The sequence below is a fragment of the Rousettus aegyptiacus genome, unplaced genomic scaffold, assembly GCF_014176215.1.
Source record: "Rousettus aegyptiacus isolate mRouAeg1 unplaced genomic scaffold, mRouAeg1.p scaffold_m13_p_4, whole genome shotgun sequence".
Lineage (NCBI taxonomy): Eukaryota > Metazoa > Chordata > Mammalia > Chiroptera > Pteropodidae > Rousettus > Rousettus aegyptiacus.
Window position 1 is genome coordinate 40,050,316 of NW_023416307.1, and position 24,336 is coordinate 40,074,651.

At 35.4% G+C, this 24,336-nt stretch overlaps 1 protein-coding gene across 6 annotated transcripts in view; it reads right to left on the reverse strand.

The window, feature by feature from the left end:
• The window catches only part of MCCC1 (methylcrotonoyl-CoA carboxylase 1), a 50,416-nt gene extending 29,275 nt beyond the window's left edge, over nt 1–21,141 (reverse strand). For 4 of the 6 annotated variants that reach the window (XR_004950391.1, XM_016138010.2, XM_036219013.1 and 1 more), the window contains exons 1-9: nt 20,930–21,141; nt 18,127–18,173; nt 16,714–16,850; nt 14,320–14,415; nt 7,589–7,710; nt 7,016–7,163; nt 6,807–6,928; nt 1,497–1,608; nt 195–276 (exon numbers count right to left, since the gene is read on the reverse strand). Coding sequence is in view for 5 of the 6 variants with exons in the window: in XM_016138010.2 (XP_015993496.2) it covers nt 195–276; nt 1,497–1,608; nt 6,807–6,928; nt 7,016–7,163; nt 7,589–7,710; nt 14,320–14,415; nt 16,714–16,850; nt 18,127–18,173; nt 20,930–21,018 (955 nt within the window). In the remaining variant the exon portion in view is untranslated. Of the gene's footprint in view, nt 1–194; nt 277–1,496; nt 1,609–6,806; nt 6,929–7,015; nt 7,164–7,588; nt 7,711–14,319; nt 14,416–16,713; nt 16,851–18,126; nt 18,174–20,929 lie in introns of those variants that run through there. The other 2 variants (XM_036219014.1, XM_036219015.1) reach the window with 2 other exon arrangements.
• Nucleotides 21,142–24,336: the final 3,195 nt, after the last annotated feature.

A 24,336-nucleotide genomic window follows, 5' to 3' on the forward strand; every position in this document is an offset into this window, starting at 1 on the left:
ATTTTTTTTCAAAAATATGAATATAAATACAAACACTTATGTATAAATATGGGGTCTCAATACAAAATATATTTCTTCTGTAGATCTGATCAAAAAAGTTTGAAAGTCACTGATTGCAGAGATATATGCTTCTTTTGCCTCTGAAACATAAATAACTGTTTCTCCTTCTCTATTAGAAACAAATCTTAACAAACCTGCTCCGACATAATTTACAGCTTTAGCAGCTCTGACTGCAGCTTCTCCAAGCTTTTTTCTTACTTCGGGTTTAATACCGGGCTATGAAAAATATTTAAAATAAATTTCCATTAGTACCTAGCCCCTCTTAAAATTTCCATTAAGATAATATTACATTTCTGTATACCAAATATTGCATTAAAGAGATAATAAAGATAAAAAGCTAATGTTATACATTTCACCAAGAAGCACTGTCCTGTACTACAGTTTAACTGTCACAATTTTTGTTTAATTGACAACTGTTTAATAGTTCTGCTGGTAATTTCTATGAATTACAGATATTCCTCAGCATTACTACATATCTTTGTCCCTTGCACTTACATAACAACTTTTATAACTGTATGTTCACTTAAAACTAAACTGTTTCTATATGAAAGCTTTGAATGATCTCTATTTGAAGATGATAAAGCAATCTAAGTCATTTGCCCAATAATTATCTTGGAATAATGGTGAACCTTGAGATTCCAAGTTAATAAGAAAGGTACATAAAAAGAAATGGATGTCAATAAATAGGCGAAATTTTTAACATTTTAAAAACTGTGCTCTAAAGATATATATTTAAGCAGTCTGTTTGAAAATAACACTTTACTAAAATTATTGTTGACATTTACTTCAAAAGATATAACATATTCTGCAACAGAAATTAAAATTTGAATAACAAACTGATTAATCAGAAACTTCAAGTCCTTGATCAAATAGAAATACATATTGATAAAAACATGTATGAATTCTCCTCTTATCTGTGGGGTATATGTTCCAAGACCTCCAGTATGTGCCTGAAACCCCAGAGAGTCACAAACTCTACATATGTTTTTTTTTTTTTTCCCCCTATACAGACATAACTTTTCACTTACAGCTTCTTTGGCATGTCCGAATTATCGGCATCACTCCATTTGAGCTCTGGAGCCATTATTAAGTAAAATATGGGTTGCTTGGACAGAAATAATGTGATAGTCTATCTGATAACCAAGACAATTACTAAGTGACTAACAGGGAGGTACTTGGATCAGCGAAGATTTTCCTAGAAACTATCCAGATGGAGCATGGCCCTGCTGTGTCCTCTGTATGGCAGCCCCAGAACACCAATACCTTCCTCATCCCTAACACTGTGGTGGAGCCCTATCTTTACATTACTACTGGGAAGGGGTTGTTTAGCAGGACTTAGGGAGAAATACTAGCTTTACAAATTTCTGATGTGAAAATCAGAGTGACTGGGGTTTCTATTACAGAGACGCCTACAAATTTCTTCACAAGGTCCTTACCGCTGGGGCTTCCTCAATGATTTTCTGATGCCTCCTCTGTATACTACAGTCTCTTTCAAACAAGTGCACAGCATTGCCATGGCAATCACCAAATACCTGGACTTCTACATGCCTATTTAAAAGTGAACACAGATATTAATATACTTTTTTATAAATGACAAATATCACATTGGTCAAGGTCACCAGGATTCTTCTATTTTTATTTTAAGATGGGATATTTTCACCTCAAAATAGAGGATATGAATTGAGAAACATAACTATAGTTAAATTTGTAAACACTTGATGAAAACCTTTCCATTTATTGGATGCATATTAAAGAAAAAAATGAAATGACTGGAACATAAGAAAAGACAGAAAACATAGGAGACTATCTTTATGACCTTAGAATAGGAGCAAGTTACAAAAAGTACAAACTGTTATAGGAAAGACAAATAAATCTTACTACATCAAAATTATAAGTTATAGTCTTATTTCATATATCCTTAAAAAACAATGAAAACATTTTACGGTAAGATTTTTCAAGACCAGCTCTTACAGTCAGATTTTATAAATTATGGCAGATTGAAAATTAAAATGGCTCATCATAAAATGTTAAGAAATAAATTAATATGAATCATTAGTTTTTAAGACTATACTAACATTAAATCACAAAAAAGAAAAAACCCCAAACAAATAAAGGCACCTCAATGTGGTGTATAAAATAGTAAAGCTATTATTTTATAAAGAGAAGTCAATTAAGGGTAAATGCATATAACACAAAAACAAGGATAACACAGACCACCTGGTGAACACAAAAACATTCTTCTCAGTAGGCTTATTCACACCATAGTTCACCTCACATATTCACCACCATAATATAGAAACAAATAATCAGCAAATGTCTTCCCTTTAGATTTTTTAAAAATAAAAATGTCGAACATAGAAGAAAAAATTTTAAAACCCAGGAATTCTTGTAAATATACTCTTCAGCACAGTGGCTCATATGTGTTCCTTTTTGTTCACCTCATGAAGTACTTTATTAATTTATAAATTATTATTAATTTATAAATTCTTCACTCAGAAGAATTTATTTTCTTGATATATCATTCCTACTGAAAAATTTTCCACCTGTCCAACAAAATAGGAGCCGATCTCTTCCTTTTGGATGTCTTCTTGACCTCTCCTCCTCTTTTTATTTATCCTCAAGCTATCACCACCAAATACATTCTTGCTATTATTATTTTGAACCGTTAACCGTGAGATCAAATAAAATAAGAGATTTTATTTTACCTTCATTTATTCCTTCTGTAATGTTCTTTTATTAGATTTGAGTTTCTGTTTTGTATCACTTTTCCTTCTCTTTGAAGTACTTCTGTTCTCATTTTTTGCAAGGCAAGTCTACTGGTGACAAATTCCCTCAATTTTTGTCTAAGGACATTTTTATTTCTCCTTCACGTCTGAAGGATAACTTCACTGCATACAGAACTCTAGATTTATGTTGTTTTTTTCCTTCTTTCAACACTTTATAAACATTTTGCTCTACTTGATTCTTGCTTGCATGGTTTCTGGTGAGAAGTGTGGTGTAATACATATCCTTGTTCCTCTATAGGTAAAGTGTTTTTCCTCCCCTCTGGATTTTTCAAGAATTTCTATTTGTTTTTGTTTTCCTAAAGTTTGAATATAATTTTAAAATTTCTTTGATATTTATCCTGTTTGATGCCCTCTGAACTTCCTTCCTGGTTCTGTAGTTTGGTGTCTGTCATCAATTTTGGAAAAATTTTGGCTATTATTACTTGATTTACTTGATATCATTCTCCCACTCATTTCTTTCTTCTCGTACTATTCAAATAACCACATTACACTTTTTTAAATTGCCCCACAGTTCTTGGGTAGTTCTTTTATGTCATATTTTTTTTTCATTTCTACTTACTTATCTTTGTATTTGGAAAGTTTCCATTGACATATTTTCATGGTCACTGATTCTTTCCTTAGCTGTGTCCAGTTTACTGACGAGTCCATCAAACACACTCTTGTTTTGTTTTCTCCTGCTATCTTTGGGTTTCCTTAAAAACTGCTTCTTAAGTAGTGTCTGAGTCTTGCAGCTCTTTCAGTTATGATCCACTGTTATTATACTGGAGTTCTGGTGACATGGTAAAGTGCACAGGATGGAAAGCATTCTATAAACTAACGATTAAATCTTAGTGTTTTAGTGGGCCTGTGACTCTATGCTTCAGAAGTGTTTCTTACCTTTTTTCTCCCTTAGGTGAAACAAAAAGGTTAGAGATTAGATTTGGCTATCAGCCCCTTCCTTAGGACAGAAAAGGTTCTGGCAAAGTTTCCCTTTGATATTGAGAATAGAGTGCTCTGGACTTATTTCAAAATGGTTACTTTTCTCTTTCCCCTGAGAAAATTTTTCTCAGACTTTTACAATGATGGGGTTCCAAGCAATAAAACCCATTAAAATTTGGGAATGCCTCTAACACTGGGCTCTAAGGAGTTTTTCACTATCAAGTTAGCCCACACTCTGACTCCAGTAATATTTCAAAATTCCCTTGTAAGTGTTACTACTAGCTTATGGCTCTAGCAGCTTCTACTCCTGGTAAGCTGATCTCAGCTGATTCACTGTATTCACATGCCTGCCCAGATTTTGGGGTGGTGGTTTACCCTGTGACCTCACTGACTTTCACTCTGTTCAGCTTTTTACTTGCTTTTTAAATGTGAGTAACAACTTCCAAGCTCTTTACATGTTGGAGCTGTATAGTTTGTTTTTCAAATTCCAATTGTAAAATTCTACCACTTCTACTGACTCTCCCGTATCTTTTAGCTGCTCTAAGGAAGAGGACACTATAGCAGGGACTCCAGGTTCTAAAAGGAACATGTGGGGGGTCACACCAGGAGCAGAACACAGTTTTTATTCTGAGTTCCCAGAAACACTTTTCCTTTGGCTGCTTACAAAGGAAGATCATTAAAGATCGGTGTTCTCTGTTTTGATTTCTGTACTCATCAAATCGCTTGTGTTATTTTCCTTCTGCTGACTGACCTTTCCTGTTGCTTTATCTAACTCAGAGGTTCTGGAGCACACAGTGTCTGAGAACCAGGTGGTACATAAAATCATAGCCACTCCAACCAGCCACTACTGAGGTATGGCAAGATAGGTGAATACAGATGGATTCTGTCAGGAACAACTTGATATTTTTAAAAAGTTCTAAAGTTTTTATTTTCCTATTTACATTTTTAATTTATCTAGAATACATATTAAATATGAAGTAAGGAAGGAATCTGTTTTTTTTTTATTACCCTCCAGATAATACACTTTGAAGACTATTTTCTATCCCAGCCTTTCAGATGACTTATAGATATATACAGATATACAGATAAAGATACAGATATATTGAAAGCCAAGTGACTTTATAAAAAATAATTCATTAAAGAAACATAACCAGAGAGAGATTTACCTTGAAGATAATGAACTGAAGCTCTAGGCCCTTCCTTTGCATGAATTTCTTCCCAGATCCTGTACCTAATTTTTTATTCTTAAAGAGGGTCTTTTACAAATCTGATAAGGCTTGTAAACACCTTGGTATCTACTTTTATCAGCATCACCTTGACAACTTTATAGCATGCCATTAATTCAACAGATAATTATTTAGCAAGCTATAACAGTATATACAGTATGATTAGCATAATTTTAAACTATTACTAGAAAATACAGCATAGAAATGCAAATACTTAGAGAATGTGATTACGAGTGACTGTTTTCTAACTTCTGTACTTTCCAAAAGTTTGTAATGTAGTCATATTACTTCTATATTTCAAAAAATATTATTGATGCCTATCATGAAGAAAGTAGTATGCCATGTATTATATAGAGCAGTGGTCCCCAACCTATTTGGCACCAGGAACCAGTGCTCCTATGAGAATCTGTGCCTGATAATCTGAGGTGGAGCTGAGGTGGTGATGCTAGCGCTGGGCAGTGGCTACAAATACAGATGAAGCTTCGCTCACTCACCCACTGCTCACCTCCTACTGTGCGGCCCAGTTCCTAATAGGCCATGGACTGGTACCAGTCCACAGCTCAGGTGTTGGGGACCTCTGATATAGGAAAAAATTAAGAAGAAATATGTGAGCAGAGCCTAATTTCCAGGAGCTTCCAGATATTGGAGGAAAAAATGACAAGGTGAGGTAATATATAGCTAATATTTCACAAGGAAAGAATTTATAACTTTAAAAAAATATGTTGTAGGCATTGAATTACAGTCACTGAAATAGCTGATGTCTCCAACATAATTCTAACTCAAGAGTATGTCAATTTGGATAGTGAGCCTGTATTTTTTTGAAAAATTTACCTTAGAACCTCCTCTGTCTTTTTCTTACTTCCCACCAATAGATGGCATATGCTGTGCTCTCCTAATCGACTGGCCTATTTTGAGGTTGACTTTTTTTTTTTTAACTAACTCTAAATAAATTTAATTTATGCACCATCCTCTGGGACAGTCCTAAGCTTTGAACAGCCTGAAACAAAAACAATAAAGAATACAAAATTAGGTAGAGGATCTTGAAAGAGTCTCATGCACGGGAAGGGCCTGAAGTTTCAGTTCATTACCTCCAAGGTAAATTCCTAAATGAATTATTCTTTATAAAGTCACTTGACTTATAGGATATCTATACCTGCCTATATCTGTATCTATGTATCTATACCTATACATATAAATTACCACAAAACCTATTATATAGGAAGCTTTATAATCAATATCATATTTTAAGGAACAGACATGAAAATGAAATTCCAGAAAATAAAAAAAAAATTTAAAAATTTACATGGCATTTGTTATCATGGTAGCTAGAGAAGCAGTTTAGTAGAGTGGCTTTGAGCATGAATTTTGAATTCAAACTGCCTGGGTTCAAATCCAAGCTTCACTACCTCCTAGCCGGGGGACCTCAGGCAAGTCACGTGAATAACTTAATCGCATACCAATATCATTGAACCATTAAGCCCAATAAAAGAATGAGGGAGAGCCATATTTACTGACATGGAAAGCTATCTATGATATAGTATTAGCATATAATAAACATGACATAATATTCTATTCACTGTTCTGTATATATTTTGTTTTCTGTATATATGTATAAATGTTTCTATTTACATAGAAAAGGCTGGAAGGATGCACATCATATTATAAAAGTGGTTACAGGGGTAACCTTTTATAAAAGGGGGTGGGATTGAGGGTCTTATGTATTTACATCCTTTTAGAACTTTATATTTTATATAATGTGTGCATTTTTTTTTTAATAATTTAAAAAATCTGAGCCAGAAAAAAAAGCTGAACATACCTTGGCTTCTCCACAAACTTTTCAATCAGCATAGCATCATCATTAAAAGATGATTTAGCTTCCCTCCGTGCTGATTCTAGCTGCTCGTGAAATTCTTTTTCAAATCTAGCAATCCTCATACCCTAAGGTAGAAAGACAGTTATGATTACAACATAAACAAAACAAAAAGACAAGCCTAAAATGGAAAACGCAAATACGCATAATCTTACTTTTCCTCCCGCACCACGGACGGCTTTAATCATGATGGGATAACCAATTCTCCTAGCATGTTCTTTCAGGCATTGGTCTGACTTGTCCTCACCGTGATAGCCTTCTACAACAGGTACTCCAGCAGCAACCATTATGGATTTGCATGTGCTTTAGAACAAAAAGCCAAAAACAAGCAATAAAAAGCTGAGATGCCCCAATACTGTAAAATATTTCAAATATAGCCCAGGCTATAAAATACAATGGAACTTTTTAAAGAAAACATCCCATAGAGAAATAAAGGACTACTATCTGAGACAATAAATATTAATACAAAATTAAAATATGTTAATGTTTCTCTATCCAGTTTTTCATGTGGTATCTCATCCCACCTTGTTTTTTCTCTCCCTCCAAAGAATTAACATATTGGTTAGAAATACTAATTAGCTGAATATTTTCTGTAATTCACTGGAGTGGCAGATAAATAACTTATGCTTATGACAACAAAAGAGTATAATTAACATGTCTATTGTAGGTAAAACAAACCATTTCAATTGACCCTCCTATGGTTATATTTAAAAGATATAAACTCATACCTCTTTATTCCCATGTCTCTAATTGCAGATGAAGGAGGACCTATAAAGATAATTCCTTCTTGCTTACATAGCTCGGCAAATTCCATGTTTTCTGAAAGAAAACCATATCCTGGATGGATAGCCTAGAAGTGAGATATAAAAAGATAAATTTACTAGTGCTCCACTGGCAAACTGTGATGTAGGTGAATTCATCTTCCTCTGGGGAGGCCTCTCACTACCCCAGTGATAGAGGTACACTACGGTTTCTATCAAAATCTGTTTCCAAACAGATGTATGAAGCATTCATATTAAAGTTCTAGAGCTTTACCTGAACCAGAAGAATCTGTATTTTTTTTTATTGTGGTAATGTATACATAACATAAACTACCATTACCACCACTTTTAATTGGACAATTCAGTGGCATTAAGTATGTACGCAGTGTAGTAAAACCATTATCATCAACCATCTCCACAACATTTTCATCATCCCAAACAGAAACTCTGTGCCCATTGAACATTAAGTCCCCATTCCTTGGTAACAGAAGAATCAGCATTTTCATTTAAAATAATACTGCTATTAGAGTATAATGTCAAGGAATATCTGTAAGTAGGGGTAAAGATAAGGGGGATTTGTTGACTCTGTCTTTGTATAAAGCTGGCCTAGCACTGAATCCATGGTACCCAAAAATTGGAAAAGAGCACACTAGCACAATAATACCTCATTTATCTTCAGCTCATTATGTACCCATGTCACCTTCCTAAAAAAAAAAAGCTAAGTGGCAAACAAAAAGTCATATATTAAAGTCTATATGTACTTTGGTGAAAGAAGACTCTCAGACTTTTGCCTAGCTACTTGCAACTTACTCAGTTTTAACAAATGTATTTATCTGGCTTTCTAGCTCACAGAAGAAGAAAATTAGTGACTGAGAGACAGCATGTTTTCTAAGAGCAAACATACTGACAGGAAAAAAGGGAAGAAACAGAGGAAAGAAAATAACAGCTTACTTTATTCAAAAGTAACTTTATTCAAAAAATAATTGACTATATACATACACACACAACTTTCTATTCTGTTCCATTGACTTATATATTCATCCTTCTGATACCGCATTATCTTGGCTACTGTAGCTTTATAACGAGTTTTGAAATCCAAGAGTCTAAACCCTATAAATTTGTTAGTCTTTTCAGAATTGTTTTAACAATATACTAGGCCTTTTGGCCATTTTAGGAACAACTTGTCATTTTCTACAAAAATGCATGTTGGGATATTGAAGCATTCATATGAAAGTTCTAGAGCCTTACCTGAACCAGAGTGCATTAAATTTATAGATCAATTTGGAAAGAATTGCCATCTTAACAATACTGAGTCTTCCAATGATGTATGTATTCATTTATTTAAGATTTCTTTAATTTTACTCGATGATGTTTTATAGTTTTCAACACATTGGTCTTGAACTGCTTTTGCTAAATTTATTACCAAGTATTTGATTCTTATTGATACTATTATGAATATAATTGTTTCCTTATTTCATTTTCAAAGTGTTTGCTACTAGCCTCCCTTTTTTAAAAGATACCTAATTTGATAAAACTCTAAGCTAGATAAATACTCTCTCTTCATAATTAAGAATAAAAAAAGCAGCTAACTACTTGTGCATATCAGTTCAACCACACATTCCGGGAATGGCATCAACAAGTTTAATTCCTCTCTGAAAGAACAATCTCATATATCCAAACCATAGTATTATTGAGCATTTAAATGAGTCATAAAGGAAAAACCAACATTACTACTACCTCCAGTGGGCGAATTCCCTAGCTGTCAGTCATGTATTCAGCTTCCTGGTGGATCACAGAATCACAAGCCTGTTCACAGTGTTCACTTCACAGTACTAATGCACCTTTAACAGGAAAGAGAAAACTCATAGCTCCTACCTTGAAATCTCTGTCAAAACAATTTCTTCCACTCTTTCAGTTTGTATCTAGTCTGCTCTATGCTTGAGTGTATATATATATAGATCCAAAGTTGGCGATGGTGGTGGTGGCTCTGCCTTCAAGTAGAAATGAGCTGTGTCCTCTCCACAGTGGAGGGAACCAGTCGTACTTTTCAAACCCTTATTACCAAGAATTTCCTACCTGCATCAACCAATTTGCTTAATTGAAACTTCTAATTAAACATATTCCCTTTTCCCAAACTTGCTATATTCATTACAGTTATTTGACAATGATTTTGAAATGCCTGTAATAAAGTTATTCATCTCTAGTGGCACATTAAAAAAACTGGAGCACTTTTACAAAACATTCAGGCTCGGGAGCTGATCGAGATAACTGAGGGGATGAGGCCCACAACAAAGTAACTTTTCACTAAAATAATATACATACAAAAAAGTACACTTCATAAGTGTACAGCTTTTATATAGTTTTCATAAACTGAATACACTTGTGTAGCCAGCACTCAGATGAAGAAACAAAACATCCCTAGCATTCCAGAAGAGCCCTCTACGCTCCCCTCCAAGTTATCATAGGCCCCTCCCTTAAAGCACTACACCTCTTTAAAAGGCTCCTAAGGTGATTATAATTTACAGCCAGTGCTTACAGACTGCCTCTTTCCCAGCCAGAGAGGGTCTGAGACAATTGACAATCTAGAGAACTAGCCTAATGAAAATGCTTATCGTTATATCTTCTAGATTCTCTCAACAGAGTCATGTCACCAGGCAATCAAACAGAAAGTTAGCGCACTTGTAAAGTTTGCTCTAGCATTTATAAAAATGCTTATGTCAAAATAGCCTCACTAAGAACAATTCTACAGTTATAGAAAACTTCTTTCAAAATCATTATACACATTGTTAAATATCCTTTATTAGAATGATCGATAAGTTTCTTCTAAAGTCAGTTAGAGCTAGGCTTGCTCCTCTAATTGGCAAGTATCCTTTTATTACAAAGCCTTATAAATTGTAACCCACAAAATTTCCTTTTCAATCAGAGCAGCCAAGACCTAAAGTAGATTTCCTTGGTTTTCTATGCCCTAATGATAGTCTCACATTACTTATTTTTTGGCTTTTAACCTTTGTTTTAACCACTATCTTAATGTTTGCAAGCCGTCTCAAATCTTGACTATCCAGGCAAAATGTGTGAAACTATTCTTTTCTCATCGTTCATGTTATTATAGCATCTAACATAATACTAATTCACATAGGCACCGAGCTGACAAATCCTCTGGAATTAGCATATTGTACATTTGTGAGAGGGTTGTTATTTAAACTAAAAAATGGTTCCAGCAAACCATCATTAAAAAGGGAGAGGATTTTTACCTCTAAAGAGAAGACCAATTAGAAGAGAAAGCAATGATAAAGTAAGTAACCTAGCTGGCCTACAGGAAGTTATTTTTAATTAATTAAAACTTCTGAGTAAACAACACTTTCCCTTTTCCCAAAATGTGAGGCAACAAAGTTCTCATGAACAGGGAACAAATAGGGCTGGGAGTTAGGAGACTCTTTATTTAATTATCTCTCAATGATGAGACAAGGTTTGCTTTCAAAGGACCTGGGGATCTTGATAAAAATGCAAATTATGTATTAAAATGTAAATTAAAGTGGGTTTGGGGTGAGATATAAGAGTCTGCACTTCTATCAAGCTCTCAAATGATGCCATGGACCACACTTTGAGTAGCAAGACTAGATGATTTGGGATATCATGCAAACTTCTGTGCATTAGATCTTACATCTGAAAAATGGACGTAATGATACTATATCACGTATGCTCAAACACATGCTAAATACATGAAGTGATATTTACATTAAAGTACCTGATTTCCAAAAGAATATATAAATCTACATGTTGTTATCATCTTCTTACTCTCCTATTGGTTTTTTACTCCCAGCAATAACTAAAAAGCTTTAAAAATAAGCATTTTGTTTATTTGTGTATAAATCAATGCCTAAGTTATTTCATCTAGAACTCTGAAACTAAAGAAAAGAACACTGATGCAGGAACACATAAGTACAAATAACGACATATATTCCTTAATTCGAACCAATAACCTCTGTATACTAGCTCTTCCAGTTGATAGGAGGTAAAACAATAAGTTTCAGATGTAGGTTCTTCTCAGTACAATGGAGATGAGATGAAGCCAAGATATGCACTAAAATCGTTAAAATAATAGCTAATTAAGTCTAACAATGACTGGAACAGGAAATCAAATGCTAAAGGAAAAGGAAGACATCAGTGTGAATAGAGACAATGTGAAAGAAATTGTAAAAGGCAGGAATTAATGTGTCAGTGAAGGGCAAAGCTACTGCATTTCATTCTGAAACTGCAAAACCAGCTCAAACTGGCCTTATCCTATTTCTTACAAAATACTGAGTTATTTTTCAGAAACAGAACAAAACTGCCCTCATGTAGCTAAAACATAAGTGTGTGTTGTGGTGGGGCAGGGGGGGGGGGAGGGCGAATGTTGCAAATTACACCTGGAAACAAAGTTTCTTTCCCCCAATGATCCAAAAAGACCAGACATGAACCTGAACCTGGAACCCTTCCAAAAGAAAAGGGTCCGCTCTCCGTAAAGATCTGGCGCTGAAATACCTTCATATCTGTTGCAAACCCTGGATTAGGAAGACAGATTTGAGCCTTGCTTCGGTAATAGTTTTGCATGCTTTCTTTGTTACCAGCCCCACCTTTGCACCCATCCCACCGCTAGTCTGTCTACTCTCCACTAGCAGCCGCAAAGATCTTACTAAAATGCAAATCAGATCACTTCACTTCCCAGTTTAATATACCTCAATAGCTACTTAGAATGAAATGTAAACTCCTTACCAGGGCCTGTACTGCCCTAAATGATGCTGCCTTTACCTCTCAGCTTCATCATCTGCTACCACTTACTTCCTGTGTCAGTTGGTTTTCTCTGCTCCACATCTAACCTTCCACTATGCTTTGTGATAGGACAAATTACCTTTTTTGTCAGCTAGCTTTCTGTTAGGTTCTGCCAGCAGGGGTCATGGCATGAAAACTGGAAGCAGGGAAGTCTTCCTACTTTCCCACCCAGTTCCGGGCTTCAGCTTCTTTTGGAACTCCCAGAACCAGCCTTATGCTCTTGCAGCCAGGTAGGGCCCGGGCCCCTTCACAGAGATCTGAGCAACAGTTGCCAAAGGTGCTATTCCAACCTCTTCCCCAGCCCCAAGGGGTGGTTGTCAATTTTTGTACCTTTTATCACTGGCTAATTTCAACAAACTTTTTTTTTCTCTTTTAGCACTGTAACACTGGTGGAATTAATTTCTAAATTAAATTCTCTCTGTTGAAATTTCGAATGAAATCTGTTTTATTGATTAGATACTGAATGACATAGCCCCTCACTATCTTCGCTTCATCCACACTGAATATTTTTGTCCCTTGAACACCAAGCTTCTTTTCATCTCAAAGTCTTAGCAATCCTATTTGCCTGAAAGTTCCTCATCGAGTTCTTCATATGGTTGGCTCCTCATCGGTTAGGTCTCTGTTCAACTGTCACCTCCTCAGAGAGGCCTCCACTGACCACCCTATTCAAAAGCATCTCTTAATCAGTCTTTATCCCTTCATTCTCCTTTACTTTCTTCCCAACACTTATAACATTCTTAGCTGTATTATTTCTTTACTTGTCTAAGTATTTATTATCTGTCTCACCTACTAAGTATTTATTATCTGTCTCCGGCTTCATAGGGTAGAAACTGTGTCTTATTCATTGCTACATCTAGCTTAGAAGCTGGCACAAAGCAGGAGAACAATTAATGCTTGCTGAGAGATAAATGCATGAATGACAAGAGAAGGGGAAAGAGCATTCAGGCAGGTGGAACAATATAAGCGAGTATTTAGAGGAAGAAATAAGCATAACATGGAGAAAAGTTCGTTGTAGCTATAATAAAGAACTGGCAATGAGAAATAAGTTTTGACAAATATTGGAAACCCTTTTAAGTGCTAGGCTGAAGTCTCTGAACTTAATGTTGTAACCACTGAATATTTACTCATTGGGAAAGAGGACAAGAAACGGGTGAGATTATTTTTAAAAAGAGAGAGAGCAAGGGATAATAATGAAACAAATGTTTAAGAAACATTCATAGCAGTATAGAGAATTCATTGGACAGGTAAGGGATTTGAAAGTAGGGAAACCAGCTGAGAATCAAAAATCCAGATAACAGTCTGGCTTTGTGATCAAAAAAGAACTACTTCTTCTGGAGACAATGCAAAAAAAGATTCAACATAAATTGGTTCCTTATTTATTTATTTACTTACTTACTTCTTTCCCCCACTCCCTGATTTTATTTTGAAGGATGAATAAGAGATGTAATAACATCAAAAGTTTTGAGTCTGGAATATTGGAAAAGTGGGTAGTGGGGCCCTAGAGCGAAACTGGGAAGTCAACAGGGAAAAAGATTTCTCCTGGTTACATTTTACCCTGTAAATAAGAGCACTATCTATTTTCTCCAAAGGATCTGATGTTCCTAAGATATGGTTTTGAAGGTGAAAGGGCTGAATTCTCTATTAATTTTAACTTATAATTTGGACCCTCCCTCTAATTTCCAAAAATGATGTAAAGTGGACAAGATTCAGTAAGAAGGTAGAATGGCTGAAGAATGAGGAGGGACATGCCTAGTTTATGATTACAATTGAATAATCAAATGTAAAAGTCTCAGGAAAAGCTAAAATAGAAAATGAGTTCTATAAATAATTTTGTGAAAATCGTACAATATTTCCTCCTTTTACACTGTAAATCTCTTCATGACTCTTACCTGTACAGCAGAGATCTTGGCCACTTGTATGATTTTCTCCATAGAAAGGTAGCTCTGCTGAGAGGGAGCAGGACCAATGAAATAGGCTTCATCTGCCTGTTTAAGAAATATTACATACTTAAAAAACCACATACCTAGTATACGACATTGAACTGCTTCAGGGTCATCTTATTATTATAAATAAAAATGTTGGCTCCCCAAGAACAATGCAAAAAATTGAGAAACTGAAGTACCAGCTCATATTTGTGATAAAAATAAGCAGATTGGGCATCTTTGTGTGACAATGTCAAAACTTGATTTTTATATATAAATCCCACACTAGAATTGTAGTGCCTTACGATGGAAAGCAATGGGAATTACTCATAGAATGAGAAATAAAAGTGTCTAGAGAGCTGCATGGGCCTGCTGTGCAGTGCTTAAAGTCTGGGTGAAGTTGATTACCACAAATTATGTCAGTGCTTGGAGTCTTGCTGCGGGCAGAAAGAAGGCCAACAGTTGAATTCATCTATGGTGGGTCCTGTCTGGTGGATAACAGAATAGCTAGTTATAACTGATAACACAAACCTCAGAGGAATAGAGTCCTTTTAGTTACAATTTTCCAGTTAAGCCCAGGCTCTGAAACATTAACTGATTTGTCTAAGATCCCTTGGTTAGTAAGTGGTAGTTACTAAGATTAGTATCTTGATTCTTCCCCATGTATATCTGGGATCTGGATATGTACCACTCAAAGTGTGGTCTGTGCATTAGCCATGTTCAGTGAACTGTTTTAATCAATCCTTGATGATAGGACTTTGCCTGTAAGTCAGCTATACCACAGAGCAGACTGTTTACTTCCACTGGTGTTATGTCTGAAAAATGTTCCCAAGAGGAATTATTGGTGAGCAGTTTGAACTTACCTACTTAAATACGGTTGAGTATTTAACAGTATTTAATACACTGGTCCATCAATTTTTGAGGATTATCCATTCCACACATCTTTTACTTTATGCAGAAAAAAATTGTGTAAAAACAGTTCACCAGTACGAAAAAAAATTAGGCCAATATAAGTCATAAAAATATTTATTTCATATATTTTTACAAAAAAAATGCTAATGAAAAATTTAAATTTTATTCACTGTCGATGTCAACCAAACTTTTTAATTGGCACAAAGTCATTAACTTCATTGCTTGAAATATTTGGAAGTACTTACTACTTCAGTTTCATTATTTATTTGTTTTTAGATGATTTTTTTCCATTCCCATCTTTTAGTAAGTTTTCATAAATTCTTTGATATCCACTGCAACATTTTTTTAAAAACCTGTCCGAAATTTTAAGGCTCATTGGATGTTTGGTTCAATATCTAGAATTGCAGTTTCCAGTTTCGTGTCCAATTGGAGAGATTCGTAAATATTTTCTGCAGTGAATAAAACTGGTTCATGATCACTGTCACAGTCATTGTCAGGATGGACTTCAGATATTAAGTGAATTAATTTATTATCAGTTAATTTGTGATCAACCAGTAATCCATCAATATCATCTACATACTAATCATCAGAGCTGCCATCTTGAAATTTATTTAATAAATTAATAATGTCAGTTGTTGGAACCATATTCCCTGGTACAACCACTTCTGGCCATACTGCTTTCAAGCAAGCATTTAAAGTTGATGGCTTTATATCATTCAAAGCTAAAGCAATATTCTTGATACAACTTAAAACTGTATTTATTCCAGGCTTCTGTAACCGTAGGTGATTCATTATCTAAGTTATTATTTAAGTTTATTAAAAATGTCATTAAAACTCCATTTAATATAATTAATTTTAAAGATGGAAATAATGTCTGGATCTAAAGGTCGGGTCAAGAAAGTTGTACTTGGTGGCAAATATACAACTTTTATATTTAGATGTTCTAAATTGTGTGGGTGAACAGTTGCATTATCTAAAAGTGAAAGTATTTTAAAAGGAAGAGATTATCCTTTATATAATTTTCAGCTTCTACGGCAAAACATTTGTAAAACCAATCCTAATAAACATCAGTAGTGATCCATGCTTTTTTTTTACTTGCCGTCCAATGGATGGTAAGATCATTAATAATTGTGTGTTAGTAGGTATTATAGTTCTTTGCACATTGCTATTGTTTTTTTAGAAAGAGTAATTGCCAATAATTGAAATAAAAAAGAAAGAACTGTATAAAACGAGACCACATAAATGGAAACCATGTATAAAAAGTCCATATAAATGGGGGGAATATTTACCATGTATATATAAAAAAAAAATTTGCATCAAAAAATACCATATAAATTGAGGGATGGGTATACTAGCACATATAAACTGTTAACCAAAAGAACAAAATACTGACACACTAAACAAATACAATCACTTACAAAATTTGACTTCTAGTGTTTAACAACGTACCATATCAACATGCATGGAATTCCTATCAGCCTCACTATAAACAGCCACAGACTGTATATCCATTTTTTTGGCTGTTCTCATCACCCTGCAGGCAATTTCCCCTCTGTTGGCAATGAGGACTTTGGTAATGTTTCGTCCTGTTTAAAACACCATTAAAATCATACACAAATGTTACTGGGAGCAAGGAATGAGAAAGTGAAATTATTTTATGATATTAACCAGCTAATGTTAATTTTGGTAAATGTTAGTTTTGGTTAAATTAGCGTAACAGAGCCTAAAATAACTAACTAATATTAAGATAAGTAACTAATATTAGTGCATTTCTTTTCACTGAAATTCAAGATACCCTTATTAATAAAAACTCTTACTCAGCTTTTTCAATTTAGAATTAAAAGATGCTTTGTTTTGTCAAAGATCAAATTAAAATAGCTAAAAAAAAAAACCCAAAACTATCATAGTACTTTCTATGTTCTATGTCCTGTGCTAAAGACTCTATCTAGACTTACATCCTCACAATAATCATATGAAATAGATATTATTACTATTATTATCTCAATTTCAATGATGAAGAAGTTAAGATTGAAAGAGATATCACTTTCCTGAAATTATACAGCTAAAGAAATGGTGGATCTAAGATGTGAACCAGATCCAAGATTTGAACCTAGGTTAGCTTCACTCCAGAATTTGAGCTCTTTGACACTCTGCTCCACTGCCTCTATTGCTCTGAACACAGGAGTGTGTGGTTCTCATGAAATTCAAATGAATATTGCACCAGATCACTGGCATCAGTGCTATAATGACATGATATTGTATTAATATATAAAATCTACTTCCATCATTACACATGAAATAAATATTCTTTGACAGTTTATAATGGTTATTTTTCTCAAACAATTAGGTATTATATAATTTAAAACAATGTTTTTCAACAGAAATTTAGAGAGTCCAAGAACTGTCAAAGGTCACTGGGGCTGCTGGGATTAAGTATGTACGTAGGAAGGGGTTATACCCAACCGACCAGAAGTTATACTTTAATGTTTTATCATTGGAAAGTCCATGTAAAATTGTATATGTAAAAAAGTTTCTGCTACTTGAAAATCAATATTATAAAGCACGGATTTGATTTACAACATCATAGTTATGTTCTTCAATTCAATACAGTATGAGTCAGACAAAAATAATAACATAAATATAAAATGTTCTCCATTATTTCCCTACATATTTTAGACTCAGCAGCAAGAGATCTGACATAAAAGAGGTGAAAAAAATGACTTAATACTAAGAAAACTTGCATGAAAATCCGAAACTCGAAAACTACATGAGAACTGATTCTATTATGCACAAATTATGAAATTAAACATTTCCCTTTCTGGAGCAGAGCCAAATAGTACAACAAAGACTGTTAAAACGTACCTGTGGTTGTTGCATACTTCATAGTTCTTTGCTTCCAAGCCCATCTCCTATAAAATGAATCCAAATGCAGTGATAATTTAACAAGATATGCAAGATTGGTCAATGTTCTTTCAAACTTATCTATATTTTCAAAACCTTGAAACCAGCTCCAGATATGACCTTAATCAAACCTTAAGCCTGCCTACACAGCGATTTACAAGGCATTCTTTGTGGAAAGTTCTGGCTGTTTTCTCTGTGGTATGTGTTCTTCAGTGAATCATTTAACTGTTTGTTCCTGAGGCTGGCATATGACCAGAGAGTGAAAGATGACTAACTAGAAACCCAAATTACTTTAAGATCATCTAGCTTAGCTTTTTTCAAATTTTTCAGACTAGAACCCAAAGTAAAAACTGTACTTAACTTCACAACCAGATACGCACATAAAACAGACGTTTCATAAAAGACTTTTGTTGTGAGCAATGTGGGATGCCTAGTGCTTGGAGCAACAAGGTTATCAGAAGCAGATGTGGACTTGCACACAAGGACCTATTTGGGACTTCTTGCTCTAAGGACATAGCTGATAACACGGTGGTGGCTTGGAGGCTGAATCTGGGAGTTGGCTGTAGTTTGTAATTACTAACCTGAGAGTAACTAACAATAATAACAAAGCCAGCTTTGTGAGAGAGAATAAAAGGCCGTGGAGAAGAGGTGGGGGAAGCTAGCATTGCGAATCATCTCCTCTCCCTTCTCCATGTTAGTTAAAGCATTTCCAGACTCCGACTCTTCTTCCTAACTCTCCGCAACAGACTTTCCCTGCATTTTGTTTCTATTCTATTCCATTCTATCCTATTTTATTAAATAAAACATGCCAATCTAACTCAATCCTCTAATGAAACAGGTTTAAAGGGCAATCTATTCACTATTGCCCAAGATGTTTAGTCAATCAGATGTCATCTATGAAGAGATAAAGGGAAAACCCACAGCTCTAACACTAGACTTACTACACAATATGACTTCCTCAGGAGGCTACCACTTTCCCGTATCTTTCCAATTTAGCCGACCTCAGTTTCTTGGTCTTCAGGGAAACGGATCAACTTTCCTACTCTTTATAAGGTATTTTCTAGTTCATTGCATCTTCTCACCAAACTCCAGATAGATTTCTGATAAGATTCAAGGCCTGTCCTGGGTAGAATTGTCTATAAAATGGCTGCTTTTTGTTAAATCCAACTTAAGACTGTTAAGTTTCAAGGCCATTGCTGACCTAAAGTTTTCTTCTGCTATTTTCTAGAAGACAGCTAGACAGACAACCACACACATACATACCACTTAACCATAATCCTCTCTCCCAACAATGTTCTGATTGGTCTATTCCTTTTTTCACCATTATCTAAGCTTTAATTTAAAATAATGCCTTAAAAACAAAGATTCAGAAGTTGCTTCCATAAAATAATTCCACCCTGATCAAGATAACCTCTACAATAGCTTATTCTCATTTCCACAATTCTACCATTAGATTTCTTTTTCTCTGAGTTACTAGAGAATTATGATATAATTAGAAATGTAAACATCCTCTATACAGATAGGTTTTTAATTCCATATGCCATTACAATGCTGACACTTTTCAGGTGACAACTAAAGTACAGTTATATACACAATAGTTGGAGTTTGAGAGGAAAGAGAAAATGCATCTGTGATGGCACCACAAAGAACCTTGGAACCCTAATAAAAATCAGGATAAAGAAGAGCACTAACACTGCTTTTACTGTCTTATTTTGCTCTAGGACGAGTCCTACAATTAAGTTGATCTGAAAATCCAAGGCACCTACAACAACTTGTGGATAACAAAAGCAAACAAAAAACTTGACCTAATGGCTGAGTCTGCAAAGGCTACATCTATGGATTTATTCACACCCTCAGATTGTTTAAGCCTCTTTCTATGTATTAATTCATTTAATTTGCACAAGCCGGGGTACTAGTATCTCCTGTAGGTACCAGTATCATCATTTCTTCCTAGGTCAGGAAGCATAGAGATATTAAATAACTTGCTCAAGGTTGCTCACACACCTAGGGAGTTAGCAAAGCTGAGACCTCTGCCTCCCTTCAGCACTTAAGCTATGCTGTCTTTCCAGAATGATGGAAAATGCTGCTCCTGATGATGATGCAGCAAAGGTAGATAAAGCAGCCCACCACCTGGAAGCATGAGGGCATTTTCACTGTCAAAGTTATTGTCACCAAAGCTTATAGATCAAAATTAGAAAATGATCTGAAATCAGGTTAGCTGCTAGAATTAGTCATCTGATAGCTTTGTTTAAACTTGAATTGAGAGCTTTTGACAAAACAACTTCTCAGCCCTCTGGAAGGTAAATTTGCTTTTGTTAACTTGATTCAGTCCAACAGGGAGAAAGATTTCCAGGAGTCTTTGTCTGAACTGGACACCTGCTGGGGGATAGCTGAACCCAAAGGGACTTTGAGGGAATACTGGCTTCACCTCTTACTACTTGTGTCATCTTGGACAACTCGTTGACTGCTTTGGGCTTCACCAGAGCCAGGATTATAACGACGCTCCCCATACAGGGAAAGGAGTGAAAAGAAAGCACAATGTAAACAGGAGCTGTACAAGCGTTATCCTAGACCTTATGGTGAGCGAAGAAGATGGCAAGCCCAGCTCCACCTCTTCTCCTCCACTTTTCTTAAATGGAAAAACAGAGGCACACTGAAGGGGGAAGGGTGGATAGGGAGAAGAGAGAAGAAAAGGAAAGACTGAGTGTGGCACATCTTCTAATGCCCAGATTGAAAGCAGAAAACCCCTGAAAGGTGCTGTTACCTCGGCGGCAGCAGCAGGTTTCGGACACGCTGCCACTGGTTCCTTTCTGCCGCCCGCAGCAGCAACGACACCATAGACGACGCCGTCATGTCGCTGCAGTCCGTGGCTCTCCGACTCCTAGGCAAGCCACCTGCATTCCACACACAGCAATATTTTTGCTTCGCTCCGCAAGGCCCTTGTCCTCCGCCGGCCACTGTCCAAGTCAAAACAGATGGATCCCAAGGCGGTGACGCCCCTCTTCCAAAACCAATCAAAAAACAGAACGGGACTTCAGTGTGGTGATTGGCCAATTGGGCCACCCGCCCTGGGATATGGTACTTTCCTCTTCCGCCTCCTGCGATCCACGTCTCCTCGGGAAGGGGTTGGCTCTGGCCTTATCCTGCATATTACCCACGGGTGGGGAGCGCGGTTTCTTTTCACCTGAGGGCTTCCTTCGTTCTTGTCGGGCTTCAGGTTGAAGAATCCTCCTTTATGATCTTCGTTAGTAAAGCCGTGGGGAGATAGCGGAAGAGGAGTCGTGGGCCAAAAGTAAAACGGAGTGGAGAGCAAGATACGAAATAATCTAGTGTTCCCAGAAAATGAAGGAAAAGAGCTAAACTAAAATTAAGAAATTTAAAACTTCCTGAGCTTTTGAAACAGTGTTTTAATTGACTATTGAGAAAAAGAGGAACTTAAAATCAAAATTACAGAATATTTAGAGAAAAAAAAAAGTACCGAAAAGACTACACGTAGATGCTTATTTGATATAACTACAACAGGGCTCATAAGAAAATTCATAGTGAAAGTAAATTAAACATCCAATTCAAAGGTTAGAGAAAATACAAAAACGTAAGAAAAGCAGAATAGAAAAATTAGTAAAGATAGAAGAAAATAAATTAAGAAAGCTAATATCCAAGGAGTAATAAACCCAGAGGTTAAGAAAAAATACACCTAATAAAATAAATGGTTACCTAATCTCATTAGGTGGGGTGGGGGGTAAATTCCTGCCACAATACAAAAAAATAAATGGGGAAAAAAGTCTCAGATCTAGAAAACAAAGTGTAGATTTACAAGAGTTTAATTTTGCTCAATTTTAAGCAAATGAACTTGAAAGCTTGAATGAAATGGATAAGGTTACAAGCAAATACAGTTTACCAAAATAGATCCTGGAAGAGAAAGAAAATCTAATCAACTAATTACCATAGAAGAACTAGAGCACATTATTATCAAAGAACCATCTTTCTTACTACCCTCACCTCCACCCCCAAAGCAGGTGGCCCACCTTGTTTCACAAGGAAGTTTCAGCCAAATGGTTAAAGGGTAGTTGACTCCAGTGCTATGGAAGTCTTAATTCTTTTTGTGAAGTAAGCATAACATTGATACCAAAATCTAATGAAGATATCATGCATGCGTGCACACACACACACACACACACACACACCCCTATAATCCAGTTTCACATATGAATATCAATGGAAAGATACCAAATAAATTAATAACAAATATCCGGTAGCATATGAAAATAATACACCATGACTGAGTGAGGTTTATTCCAGACATGTGAAGAACAAAAGTAACTCCATTTTGTGACGGGCCTCCATTTTAGCCATTCCTGGAAATTACTGTGTGAATGAATGTGTGACCATCACTATGGGGACGCTATAGGAATGGTAGCCACCCGCCCCGCCCCCTCCCCAGTCAACCTGTAAGAATGGCTCTGGAATTCCCCTTCTATTGTTTGCTAGTTAGACCTCCCCTGCAGCTACCTGCCCACCAATGTCTGTAAAGGTCAAATTTGACTTACCAATCCTGCAACACCAAGACCTGTCACCCCAGCTTGTAGTTTTTTCCCTTTAAATATGTGTGTAAGATTAAGGAAGTGGCCCTTCTCCTGCATACTGCTTTGGCTGTGTATGGAGTTGGGACCGAGCTAGCTCGCTAATAAACTCCCTTGTGTGATTGCATTGGCCATTGTTTCCTTCGCGCCTCATGGGGCTCCGAATCAGGGCACAACACATGTAAGGATGATTCAATTTTATTTAATATAATCTATTAGTCTTAATAATAGTTAAAAGAAAAATCTTACCATGTTCATAGATGCTTAACAGGTCTTTGATAAAATTCAACATTCATTCTAGATTTTAAGATTCATTAATTCAAGCTGTGGTTTGAGACAAGTGGCTAGCCTTCTGGGGAAAAAGTTGAACCTCTACTCCTCATACTTAATACCAAAATGAGATTAACTATAAAAGATAAAAATATAAAAATGCCAGAAGATATCATGGGAGATCTTAGAGTAGGGAAGGTCTTTCAAAGTATAACAATACTCAGAAGCTATAATAGAAAAAGAATCAATAAAATTCAACTATATAAATTTTTTAAAAAATCTGTATGGCAAAACACATGTGTAGAAAACAACAAGCGGTAAAATGGGAATAACTTTATAACATCACGAGTGAAGGGCTACTTTTCTTAATGTATAAATAACTCTTAAAAATCAATACGAAAAATCTATAATACGAGAGAAAATCATCAAAGAATATGAGGAGACCAGTGGAACAGAGTAGACTAGAGAGCCCAGAAATAAATCTTTGAGTATACAATCAACAATATACAATCCTAATCTTTGACAAGGATACCAAGAACACACAATGAGGAGAAGACAGTCTGTTTAATCAGTGATATTGGGAAAACTGGATCCCTGTTGTACACCATAGGGAAAAACTCTTTGACATTGGTCTTAGCAATGATTTTTTAGATATGACACCAAAAGCAAAGGCAACGGATACAAAATAAACAAGTGGGACTACATCAAGCTAAAAAGCTTCTGCACAGCAAAGGAAGCAATCAACAAAATGAAAAGGCAACCTATGGAATGGGAGAAGATATTTGCAAAACATATATCTGATAATGGGTTAATGCTTAAATAGTATAAGAAACTTAAGCAACTAAATAACAAAAAAAATAATAATAATCCAATTAAAAATTGGAAAAGGACCTGAATAGACATTTTTCCAAGGAAGACATACAAGTGGCCAAAACCTGCACAATACAGTGCTCAACATTACTAATTATTGGGGGAATGTAAATTGAAATCACAATGAGATATCACCTTACATCTGTTAGGATGGCTTTTATTAAAAAGACAAAAAAAATAAGTGTTGATGATGTGGAAAAAACATATTAAACTCTCATGCACTGTTGAGAGGAATACAAAAAAAACTATATTAAAAAACTATATTAAAACTATAATGATATACCATATTTCACCTATCACATTAGCCAGAAGTTTAACAACACACTGAAATTAGTGAGGAGTATGAGACTATTACTTTGCTTTACAGCGATGAGTAAAAATGAGCACAATCATTATCCATTATGCAGAGTACTTTGGCAGTATTTATCAAAATTGCAAATTCGCAAACTCT